At 39.7% G+C, this 13,164-nt stretch overlaps 1 protein-coding gene across 3 annotated transcripts in view; it reads right to left on the bottom strand.

The window, feature by feature from the left end:
* Positions 1-9,360: 9,360 nt before the first annotated feature.
* The window catches only part of JMJD8 (jumonji domain containing 8), a 130,392-nt gene continuing 126,588 nt past the window's right edge, over positions 9,361-13,164 (bottom strand). For all 3 annotated transcript variants that reach the window (XM_053694997.1, XM_053694998.1, XM_053694996.1), the window contains exon 10: positions 9,361-10,982. In XM_053694997.1, the coding sequence (XP_053550972.1) occupies positions 10,902-10,982 (81 nt within the window). In that variant the 3' untranslated portion in view covers positions 9,361-10,901. The remainder of the gene's footprint in view (positions 10,983-13,164) is intronic.

The raw sequence follows: 13,164 nt of genomic DNA, 5'->3' as shown, positions 1-13,164 counted from the left end.
AGATTATTGTCTCTTTCCTTTCAGGGAAATAAGTTTTTATTTGGTTCTGATTTAGATTCTATTATTTCAACTATTACTGGAGGTAAAGGGGCTTTTCTTCCTCAAGACGGAAAGTTTAAAGGGAGATCCAAAGCGTCTAATTGTTTTTTGTTACTTTACTCAGAATAAGTAACTGACTCCTTTGCTCAAAAGCAAGGTTCCTCTGGCTCAGTCTGGAGACCTAATGCTAAATGGAACAAGTCTAAGCATGGTAAGAAATCTATCCCTACTTCCAAAACCACGTGAAGGTGGAAGTTTTTTTCTGTCCAATGTTCCAAGAAACCCCGTAAAAGCTCAAGATTTTCTTCAATCTGTCTCAGATCTGGAAGATATGGGAATGATTGTTCCAGTTCCTTTGCAGGAACAGGGGATCGTATTTTATTCAAATGTTGTCATTGTTCCAAAGAAGGATGGGTACTTTTCAGACCAGTTCTGGATCTAAAGGCTCTGAACAAATTTGTAAGGATTCCATCTTTCAGAATGGAAACTATCAGAACTATTCTACCTTTTGTTCAGCTAGGTCACTTTATGTTCACAATAGATTTTTAGGATGCTTACCTTCATGTTCCAAACAGAGAACATTTCCAGTTTCTGAGGTTTGCATTTCTGGATAAGCATTTTCTGTTTATGCCCTACCATTTTGTCTGGTTACAGCTCCAAGAGTATTTACAAAGGTTCTGGTTGCCCTTTTGTTTGTGATCAGAACCCTGGGTATTACAGTGTTTCCTTCCCTAGACAATATCTTGGTTCAAGCTCCGTATATTCCTTTAGCAGAATGTCACACCAACCAAATCTTGTTGTTTCTTCAAAAGCATGTTTTTTTGTGTTTGGGTATGGCACACATTGTTAGTTCTGCTAGATTATGTAATTTTAAGATATTTCTATTTTCAAATTTACTTTGTTCTCCGGGTATCATTTGGTAAAAAGAATATGTACATAGCCTACATTACTGGGAGCTAGCTGGTGGCTACACACTGGTCTCTTGTCATTGGCTCACAAGATATGTCCAGCTTGCTCTCGGTAGTGCGGATTTTAATTATATGTTTAAAAATGTCATTAAAGTGATGGTAAACTTTTCTCTTTGTATAAACAGTTCTGGAATGTTAGCCATATTTTAGATGGAGTTTAATTCATCCAATGTAATAAAGATGCGCTTTAACTTTTTAATGTAGCGTTGAAATTCAAATAGTACGCTCTCTGCCACCCACAAAACTAATTTCTTTTATTGAGCTAACGGTTTGAACTGTTCTCCAATCGGCGCTCTAGCTACAAAACAAAAATTGTGTGAGTGCCATATGACTAGAGCGCTGATTGGAGAACAGATCAAACCCTTAGATCATGGCCGGAACACAGGAGGGGTATTAGAATTTCAACGCTACATTAAGACGTAAGTTAAAGAGCATCTTCATTACAACTGATGAATTAATCTCCATCTAAAATATCACTAACATTCCGGATCTGTTTAAGGGGAAAGTTTACTATAACTTTAATAAAATGTGTTAATTAGAAGTGCACACTGTAGATTTCACAAGCCGAACCCTACTACATATGTCCCTAAAAAGGAACTGCAAAACATGAAATATGGATCTTTGTGTGTCATTCTCACACAAGTAAATCTCGCTCTGAAAAGCTGAATGCCGCTAGCCACAGCCATATTCGGTATTTGTTCATTTAACAAAATGCAAAATATCTATTAGAAAGTGTATGTAGATATTCTAAAATTCACTACTTAATAGGGATGTGCATTTAGCAATTTCATTCGCTGCCGAATGTGGAAGAAGGTGACCACTCTCCGCAATTATCTCTTGGGAATAGAGCAGAATTTCTTCTTGTAAAAGTGACACACACAGATCTGAATTTGCACAGATCTTAGCGTGTTTCACTTTCACAAGAAGAAATTTGGCTCTGAAAAGAGACTAATGCCGCATGCACATCCCTATTACTTAAAGGGTCACTGAACCCAAATTTTTTCTTTCGTGATTCAGATAGAGCATGCAATTTTAAGCAACTTTCTAATTACTCCTATTAGCAAATTTTCTTCATTCTCTTGGTATCTTTATTTGAAAAGCAAGAATGTACGTTTAGATGCCGGCCCATTTTTGGTGAACAACCTGGGTTGTTCTTGCTGATTGCTTGATAAATTCACCCACCAATAAACAAGTGCTATTTAGGGTTCTGAACCAAAAAAATAGCTTAGATGCCTTTTCCAAATAAAGATAGCAAGAGAACGAAGAAATATTGATAATAAATTAGAAAGTTGCTTAAAATTGCATGCTATATTTGAATCATGAAAGAAAAAATTTGGGTTCAGTGTCCTTTTAACTAGTAACTGAAGTTAAAGGGACACTGAACCCAAATTTTTCTTTTGTGATTCAGATAGAGCATGCAATTTTAAGAAATTTTCTAATTTACGCCTATTATAAATTTCTCCAACATAGGTGTGTCCGGTCCACGGCGTCATCCTTACTTGTGGGATATTCTCCTCCCCAACAGGAAATGGCAAAGAGCCCAGCAAAGCTGGTCACATGATCCCTCCTAGGCTCCGCCTTCCCCAGTCATTCTCTTTGCCGTTGTACAGGCAACATCTCCACGGAGATGGCTTAGAGTTTTTTAGTGTTTAACTGTAGTTTTTATTATTCAATCAAGAGTTTGTTATTTTAAAATAGTGCTGGTGTGTACTATTTACTCTGAAACAGAAAAAGAGATGAAGATTTCTGTTTGTAAGAGGAAAATGATTTTAGCAACCGTTACTAAAATCGATGGCTGTTTCCACACAGGACTGTTGAGAGGAATTAACTTCAGTTGGGGGAAACAGGGAGCAGACTTTTGCTGCTTGAGGTATGACACATTTCTAACAAGACGATGTATTGCTGGAAGCTGTCATTTTCCCTATGGGATCCGGTAAGCCATTTTTATTACATGAAGAGAAAAAAGGGCTTCACAAGGGCTTTTAAGACTGTAGACATTTTCTGGGCTAAGACGATTTATATATAAGCATATTTTATACTCCATAGCCTTGAGGAATTATTTTAATCTTGGGAACTATGTAAAATAACCGGCAGGCACTGTATTGGACACCTTATTCTCTAGGGGCTTTCCCTAATCATAGGCAGAGTCTCATTTTCGCGCCTCTATTGCGCACTTGTTTTTGGGAAGCATTACATGCAGATGCATGTGTGAGGAGCTCTGATACATAGAAAAGACTTTCTGAAGGCGTCATTTGGTATCGTATTCCCCTTTGGGCTTGGTTGGGTCTCAGCAAAGCAGATACCAGGGACTGTAAAGGGGTTAAATATAAAAACGGCTCCGGTTCCGTTATTTTAAGGGTTAAAGCTTCCAAATTTGGTGTGCAATACTTTTAAGGCTTTAAGACACTGTGGTGAAATTTTGGTGAATTTTGAACAATTCCTTCATACTTTTTCACATATGCAGTAATAAAGTGTGTTCAGTTTAAAATTTAAAGTGACAGTAACGGTTTTATTTTAAAACGTTTTTTGTACTTTGTTATCAAGTTTATGCCTGTTTAACATGTCTGAACTACCAGATAGACTGTGTTCTGTATGTGGGGAAGCCAAGGTTCCTTCTCATTTAAATAGATGTGATTTATGTGACACAAAATTTAGAGAAAATGATGCCCAAGATGATTCCTCAAGTGAGGGGAGTAAGCATGGTACTGCATCATCCCCTCCTTCGTCTACACCAGTCTTGCCCACACAGGAGGCCCCTAGTACATCTAGTGCGCCAATACTCCTTACTATGCAACAATTAACGGCTGTAATGGATAATTCTATCAAAAACATTTTAGCCAAAATGCCCACTTATCAGCGAAAGCGCGACTGCTCTGTTTTAGAAAATACTGAAGAGCATGAGGATGCTGATGATATTGGTTCTGAAGTGCCCCTACACCAGTCTGAGGGGGCCAGGGAGGTTTTGTCTGAGGGAGAAATTTCAGATTCAGGGAAAATTTCTCAACAAGCTGAACCTGATGTGATTACATTTAAATTTAAATTGGAACATCTCCGCGCTCTGCTTAAGGAGGTGTTATCTACTCTGGATGATTGTGAGAATTTGGTCATTCCAGAGAAATTATGTAAAATGGACAAGTTCCTAGAGGTCCCGGGGCCCCCCGAAGCTTTTCCTATAACCAAGCGGGTGGCGGACATTGTAAATAAAGAATGGGAAAGGCCCGGTATACCTTTCGTCCCTCCCCCCATATTTAAGAAATTGTTTCCTATGGTCGACCCCAGAAAGGACTTATGGCAGACAGTCCCCAAGGTCGAGGGGGCGGTTTCTACTCTAAACAAACGCACCACTATACCCATAGAAGATAGTTGTGCTTTCAAAGATCCTATGGATAAAAAATGAGAGGGTTTGCTTAAAAAGATGTTTGTTCAGCAAGGTTACCTTCTACAACCAATTTCATGCATTGTTCCTGTCACTACAGCAGCGTGTTTCTGGTTCGATGAACTAGAAAAGGCGCTCAATAATAATTCTTCTTCTTATGAGGAGATTATGGACAGAATTCATGCTCTCAAATTGGCTAATTCTTTCACCCTAGACGCCACTTTGCAATTGGCTAGGTTAGCGGCGAAAAATTCTGGTTTTGCTATTGTGGCGCGCAGAGCGCTTTGGCTAAAATCTTGGTCAGCGGATGCGTCTTCCAAGAACAAATTGCTTAACATTCCTTTCAAGGGGAAAACGCTGTTTGGCCCTGACTTGAAAGAGATTATCTCTGATATCACTGGGGGCAAGGGCCACGCCCTTCCTCAGGATAGGTCTTTCAAAGCCAAAAATAAACCTAATTTTCGTCCCTTTCGCAGAAACGGACCAGCCCCAAGTGCTACGTCCTCTAAGCAAGAGGGTAATACTTCTCAAGCCAAGCCAGCCTGGAGGCCAATGCAAGGCTGGAACAAAGGAAAGCAGGCCAAGAAACCTGCCACTGCTACCAAGACAGCATGAGATGTTGGCCCCCGATCCGGGACCGGATCTGGTGGGGGGCAGACTCTCTCTCTTCGCTCAGGCTTGGGCAAGAGATGTTCTGGATCCTTGGACACTAGAAATAGTCTCCCAAGGTTATCTTCTGGAATTCAAGGGGCTTCCCCCAAGGGGGAGGTTCCACAGGTCTCAATTGTCTTCAGACCTCATAAAAAAAACAGGCATTCTTACATTGTGTAGAAGACCTGTTAAAAATGGGAGTGATTCATCCTGTTCCATTAGGAGAACAAGGGATGGGGTTCTACTCCAATCTGTTCGTAGTTCCCAAAAAAGAGGGAACATTCAGACCAATCTTAGATCTCAAGATCCTAAACAAGTTTCTCAAGGTTCCATCGTTCAAAATGGAAACCATTCGAACAATTCTTCCTTCCATCCAGGAAGGTCAATTCATGACCACGGTGGATTTAAAGGATGCGTATCTACATATTCCTATCCACAAGGAACATCATCGGTTCCTAAGGTTCGCATTCCTGGACAAGCATTACCAGTTTGTGGCACTTCCGTTCGGATTAGCCACTGCTCCAAGAATTTTCACAAAGGTACTAGGGTCCCTTCTAGCGGTGCTAAGACCAAGGGGCATTGCAGTAGTACCTTACTTGGACGACATTCTGATTCAAGCGTCGTCCCTTCCACAAGCAAAGGCTCACACGGATATTGTCCTGGCCTTTCTCAGATCTCACGGGTGGAAAGTGAACGTAGAAAAAAGTTCGCTATCTCCGTCAACAAGGGTTCCCTTCTTGGGAACAATAATAGACTCCTTAGAAATGAGGATTTTTCTGACAGAGGCCAGAAAATCAAAACTTCTAAACTCTTGTCAAATACTTCATTCTGTTCCTCTTCCTTCCATAGCGCAGTGCATGGAAGTAATAGGTTTGATGGTAGCGGCAATGGACATAGTTCCTTTTGCGCGAATTCATCTAAGACCATTACAACTGTGCATGCTCAGTCAGTGGAATGGGGACTATACAGACTTGTCTCCGACGATACAAGTAGATCAGAGGACCAGAGATTCACTCCGTTGGTGGCTGTCCCTGGACAACCTGTCACAGGGGATGAGCTTCCGCAGACCAGAGTGGGTCATTGTCACGACCGACGCCAGTCTGGTGGGCTGGGGCGCGGTCTGGGGACCCCTGAAAGCTCAGGGTCTTTGGTCTCGGGAAGAATCTCTTCTCCCGATAAATATTCTGGAACTGAGAGCGATATTCAATGCTCTCAAGGCTTGGCCTCAGCTAGCAAAGGCCAAGTTCATACGGTTTCAATCAGACAACATGACGACTGTTGCGTACATCAACCATCAGGGGGGAACAAGGAGTTCCCTGGCGATGGAAGAAGTGACCAAAATCATTCAATGGGCGGAGACTCACTCCTGCCACTTGTCTGCAATCCACATCCCAGGAGTGGAAAATTGGGAAGCGGATTTTCTGAGTCGTCAGACATTTCATCCGGGGGAGTGGGAACTCCATCCGGAAATCTTTGCCCAAATTACTCAATTGTGGGGCATTCCAGACATGGATCTGATGGCCTCTCGTCAGAACTTCAAGGTTCCTTGCTACGGGTCCAGATCCAGGGATCCCAAGGCGACTCTAGTAGATGCACTAGTAGCACCTTGGACCTTCAAACTAGCTTATGTATTCCCGCCGTTTCCTCTCATCCCCAGGCTGGTAGCCAGGATCAATCAGGAGAGGGCATCGGTGATCTTGATAGCTCCTGCGTGGCCACGCAGGACTTGGTATGCAGACCTGGTGAATATGTCATCGGCTCCACCATGGAAGCTACCTTTGAGACGAGACCTTCTTGTTCAAGGTCCGTTCGAACATCCGAATCTGGTCTCACTCCAACTGACTGCTTGGAGATTGAACGCTTGACCTTATCAAAGCGAGGGTTCTCAGATTCTGTCATTGATACTCTTGTTCAGGCCAGAAAGCCTGTAACTAGAAAAATCTACCACAAAATATGGAAAAAATATATCTGTTGGTGTGAATCTAAAGGATTCCCTTGGGACAAGGTAAAAATTCCTAAGATTCTATCCTTTCTTCAAGAAGGTTTGGAGAAAGGATTATCTGCAAGTTCTTTGAAGGGACAGATTTCTGCCTTGTCTGTGTTACTTCACAAAAAGCTGGCAGCTGTGCCAGATGTTCAAGCCTTTGTTCAGGCTCTGGTTAGAATCAAGCCTGTTTACAAACATTTGACTCCTCCTTGGAGTCTCAATTTAGTTCTTTCAGTTCTTCAGGGGGTTCCGTTTGAACCCTTACATTCCGTTGATATTAAGTTATTATCTTGGAAAGTTTTGTTTTTGGTTGCAATTTCTTCTGCTAGAAGAGTTTCAGAATTATCTGCTCTGCAGTGTTCTCCTCCTTATCTGGTGTTCCATGCAGATAAGGTGGTTTTACGTACTAAACCTGGTTTTCTTCCGAAAGTTGTTTCTAACAAAAACATTAACCAGGAGATAGTCGTGCCTTCTTTGTGTCCGAATCCAGTTTCAAAGAAGGAACGTTTGTTGCACAATTTGGATGTAGTTCGTGCTCTAAAATTCTATTTAGATGCTACAAAGGATTTTAGACAAACATCTTCTTTGTTTGTTGTTTATTCTGGTAAAAGGAGAGGTCAAAAAGCAACTTCTACCTCTCTCTCTCTCTTTTTGGATTAAAAGCATCATCAGATTGGCTTACGAGACTGCCGGACGGCAGCCTCCTGAAAGAATCACAGCTCATTCTACTAGGGCTGTGGCTTCCACATGGGCCTTCAAGAACGAGGCTTCTGTTGATCAGATATGTAAGGCAGCGACTTGGTCTTCACTGCACACTTTTACTAAATTTTACAAATTTGATACTTTTGCTTCTTCTGAGGCTATTTTTGGGAGAAAGGTTTTGCAAGCCGTGGTGCCTTCCATCTAGGTGACCTGATTTGCTCCCTCCCTTCATCCGTGTCCTAAAGCTTTGGTATTGGTTCCCACAAGTAAGGATGACGCCGTGGACCGGACACACCTATGTTGGAGAAAACAGAATTTATGTTTACCTGATAAATTACTTTCTCCAACGGTGTGTCCGGTCCACGGCCCGCCCTGGTTTTTTAATCAGGTCTGATAATTTATTTTCTTTAACTACAGTCACCACGGTATCATATGATTTCTCCTATGCAAATATTCCTCCTTTACGTCGGTCGAATGACTGGGGAAGGCGGAGCCTAGGAGGGATCATGTGACCAGCTTTGCTGGGCTCTTTGCCATTTCCTGTTGGGGAGGAGAATATCCCACAAGTAAGGATGAAAGTAATTTATCAGGTAAACATAAATTCTGTTTTTTCTTTGTTCTCTTGCTATCTTTATTTGAAAAAGACAGTATGTTTATTGGTGGATGAATTTATCCACCAATCAGCAAGAACAACCCAGGTTGTTAACCAAAAATGGTCCGGAATCTAAACTTACATTCTTGCTTTTCAAATAAAGATACCAAGAAAAGAAAGAACATTTGCTAGTAGGAGAAAATTAGAAAGTTGCTTAAAATAGCATGCTCTATCTGAATCACAAAAGAAAATAATTTGGGTTCAGTGTCCCTTTAACTATGTCCAAAATTTCATGTTACAGATATTTTGTGCAAGAAAAGGTTTTTGAAGTGAAAAGGAAATGCTTGTCTGCGTCCAACTGCACCTTAAAGGGATATCAATAAGTCTACTAGGGAAATACAGCCCCAACAAAGGGAAGAAAGGGAGAAGCGTAGCTCCAGGTTCAGCACGAACGGCAACTTCCTCCAAATCACAGACGCTAAAGGCAGCGTGTCATAAGAACACCACTGAATTTTCTAGGTGCCAGCCAGGAAAGAGGGCTGAGCATGTCCACAGCAAAAGTAGTAGACGAAGTAGTAAGGCAGCACACCAGGGAATCCAATAAAGAGCAAAATTTTATTTTGTTCCACCATCAATAAAAAATACACAAACTCACGAACAGGAGGAAAGGGGGTGGGGTGTCGTTACGCGTTTCGCGCCGTGCGGCACTTAATCATAGGATCAAGTGCCACATGGCATGAGATGCGCAAAAACACGCCCCCTTTCCTCCTGTTCGAGAATTTTATCCATTTGCAAGAGCACTAGGTGGCAGGACTATTTCCTGTCATGTAGTGCTCCAGCCACCTACATAGGTATCTCTTCAACAAAGAATTCCATGGGAACAAAGCAAATTTAATAATTGCTCTGTCTGAAAATGTTTGGGTTCGTATCCCTTTAAGGACTGATTGCTCACTGATTGGATATGTTGGACAATTTAAACTCTTCACAAGCATAAAAAAAAAATCAGTACAGGAACATCTAGTTTATCAAACAAATACAATGTATATTTATAGTTTTGCATCATCTTGCCCCTCTGTGGACACAGCTTTATTTAAAACACAATTGATTTTATTATAAAAACACCTTTATTTTCAAGTAACTGTAAACCATAACAAACAGGTCTAATTTACAGGGCGGTTTCAGTAGATATTACTTACTTTCTGACACAAAAAAAAAATGTCAAGTGATCAGATTTTGCTGTCTGGGTTTCAATCTAAAGCAGGGCTCAACAAACCCAGGACAAAGGGAGCCATTGGCTCCTAGAATTTTACTCCTGGCTCCTAACTTTTTGAGTTATTCTCCATATATCTATATACAAATACCACTGTATGTTTCCTAAACGTATGTCTTGCTCCCAAATATTTTTATTGGCACCTACATTTTTAACAAATTTGTCTACCCCCTGATTTAAAGGAATAAAAATTTAGTCTACAAAAAAACATTTTTTTTAATGTTAAAATTATATAAAAATATGTACTTAACCCTTCATGGAAATCCAAAATTTCCCTGCCTAAAGATTGTCTTAAAAGCCATAAATATGAAACGTTTTTGTGGTCACATTCAGAAGTCAAAGAGACAAAAACCCAACATATTTATTACATGATTCAGAGTGTAAAAAAAATTGTTTACTTTATTCTCTCCTTTGTTGAAAAGCAGGTAGTAAAGTGTATGAACATGACCTTGACTGGGGCAATATAGAGCAGCTATTTAATAAATGTTATACATTTGCATGTACAGTAGGTGGCAGCAGTGTTTTCTGTCATGTTCTGCTGCAGAAATGTGCACATTACCTATCTAAATATCCTCAGAGAATTACATGAAAGTCAATTTGATAATAGAAGTACATTGAATTTTTTTTTAAAAACATTGTATGCTGTGTCTGAATCATGAAAGAAACCTTTTGGGTTTCATATCCCTTTAATAATTAAACTATCTAACTGTCAAGATTCTGCATATGACAGTCTCTGTTCCCTGAGTTATTGATTGTAGTGCAGCCATTTTTTGTGTGTGGAGTATTTAAATATACTCTCCTTAAAGGGACATAATACTCACATACTAAATCACTTGAAAGTGATGCAGCATTGCTGTAAAAAGCTAACTAGAAAATATCACCTGAGCATCTCTATGTAAAAAAGATAGATATTTTACCTCAACATTTCTTCAGCTCCCCAGAGTAAGTGCTGTGTAAACAGTTATATTTCAGCTGCTGTCCAGCTGCAAGTTAAATAAAATAAATAGCCAATCAGAATCAGCAGGGCTGAGGTTAATGCTTTGCCTTTGCTACGATCTCATGAGATTTCATAGAACTTACTTAAACTGAATAGGAAAATAAAATGCCCGTGCCTGCACAGATGCACACTCCCTAGTTTGTCCTGGGACCAGCATCCTGACTGGCTGCATGAATACTTAGGAAATTTGAGGTAAAATATCTTTAGTGTTTACATAGAGATGTTCAGGTGATATTTTCTAGTCGGCTTTTTACTGCATCACTTTTATGTGCTTCAACGTTTTGGTATCGAGTCCCTTTAACTAGATTAATTACTACAGTTATCCCAGAAAAGTAGAGATGAAGACGCTAGTGTCAAGATTCAGCGTTGCGTGCCACCAGCGGTCAGGAAAGTAGAGTACCTGTAAAAACAATGTCAAATTTGTGTCAGTTTCTGATTTTATTATATTTTTAAAAAGGTGTCAGGCGACATTACATTTTCATATATCGGCAACCACTGCATGCCAAAATGACAAGCAACTTTAAATGGACATGAAACCCAAATTTGTTCTGTTGTGATTCAGATAGATAATTCAATTTTAAACAACTTTCCAATTTACTTATTTTAACTAATTTGCTTAATTCACTTGGTATCCTTTGTTGACAAAGCAGCAATGCGCTACTCAGAGATAGATGAACACTGGGTGAGACAATAACGAGACATATGTGTGCAACCAACAATCAGCAGCTCCTGAGCCTACCTAGGTATTTGTTTTTAACAAAGGATAGCAAGAGAACAAAACAAGTTAAATTGAAGTAAATTGGAAAGGTGTTTAAAATCAAATGCTCTATCTGAATCATAAAAGAAAAAAAAATTGGGTTTCATGTCCCTTTAAAGCAGCATTTAAACGCTAACCAACTCAAAAACTTAGAAAACAGATATCAATCTTTTAGGAACACTTAAACTATAGCAATAAAAAGTATGAATACAATCTTATACCACTGGAAAGGCCTATACAATTAAGAATCACCTTTTGGAGATTGAATGAGAAAGGGGACCAATAACTAGATATAGAAATTGCTTATAGTTTTTGGTGTTAATATCGTGGCCCATATCCCTGGGTAATCAGTGAGAGCCCCTCCCCTGAAGGGTGTGGACAGAACTGCCCACTCCCCAAGTTACTTGTATTAATGTGCATTCTTTAACACTGCACCCTCCTCCTAGTGTTGGCCAACCTAACAAGTGGACCAGGGAAAATGGAGGGAGTCTGGTAAACATTACCCAGGAATATAAGAAATTGCTTATATTTTTTGGTGTTAATTTCTAGTTATCTTGACCCTCCCTGGTAATGCATACCAGCAAGATGAATACCTAAGCAGTAAATAAACATTTAGGTGGGAATAAAGAAAAAAACAAAGCAAATTTATTCTAGGAAAAAGACAAAACCTTGTGACCAAATGCTGCAGAAACTGACTGGCACACATCAAGGTTATAATGTGAAATAATAGTAAGAAGAAACTACCTAACTGAAGCATGAAAAAGTTCCTCTGGTGTGGCATCTGCTTTAAAAGCCCATAATACGGAGACTTCCCTAGTCTGCTCATTCTTTGCTTGAAGGATCTGAAAAAAGTTGATTTTGTAGGAGTTGGACCCAAGCGAAGACCTCGGGAAATGATCAGTCTTACGAATTGCATGTATCTGTTGAATATAAATGTGAAGGTGATGAATCACATCAAGACATATAGACTTCTTGTGACTCATGTTTTCCATGACAGAAGGTTGGTAGCACAAAATCTTGGTTTCCTAGAAAACCAGACACAACCGTAGATAGAAACTCAATAAGAGTTCACAAAATAACTTGATCCTGATGGAAAACAAGGAAAGATTGCCACCCAGAAAGTGCTTGTAATTCTGACACAACAAGAAAAAAATGGTCTTCCGGATGATAATTTAAAAGAGAAACTTCACATAGAGACACAATGAATCTCCATAAAGGCTTCAAGGACTAAAGGACGAACTCAGTATAGAGCTGTAGTTTTCTTGTATGGATGGATATGGGCCACAAGGTGAAAAAATTGAATAAAAAAAATGGAATGTGCCTATTTTTCCCAGATATAGCAGAAACTCAAATTTTCAGAGTTGGAGCACTAAGACCCTTCAGAAAAACTGACACCTAAGAATTTAAATAACTGAAATAAGTGAATATTTACCGTGGAGGCATAGCTGAATCATCCAAGGTAAAAGACCTATCCCAAATTCTGAAATACACATTTGATGTGGATTTCTTTCTAGCGTTCAGAAATGTCTGATTTACCGGAGACAAAATATTAATTTGCTATAAACGGATAAACTCAGCAACTATGCTGTCAACCAGGGGCTCTGTGAAATGGATGCAACAATGGACCTTGAAAAAGAAAATTATATCTTGAGACACAAGCAGTGTCAAAAATATGTTGAATTGCCAGCTTGGACTAAAAGGAACCAAGGACTAAAAAAAACAACAGGATCACAGAAAATGTCACTTTCTCCCCTAAAATACGTCTCAGAAAGTGAGGATGGAATGGTGAAAAAGCAAAAGTATCCAAGTTGTAGAACTTTGAAAA

The sequence above is a fragment of the Bombina bombina genome, chromosome 11, assembly GCF_027579735.1.
Source record: "Bombina bombina isolate aBomBom1 chromosome 11, aBomBom1.pri, whole genome shotgun sequence".
Lineage (NCBI taxonomy): Eukaryota > Metazoa > Chordata > Amphibia > Anura > Bombinatoridae > Bombina > Bombina bombina.
This window is presented reverse-complemented; position numbering and strand designations above follow the sequence as displayed.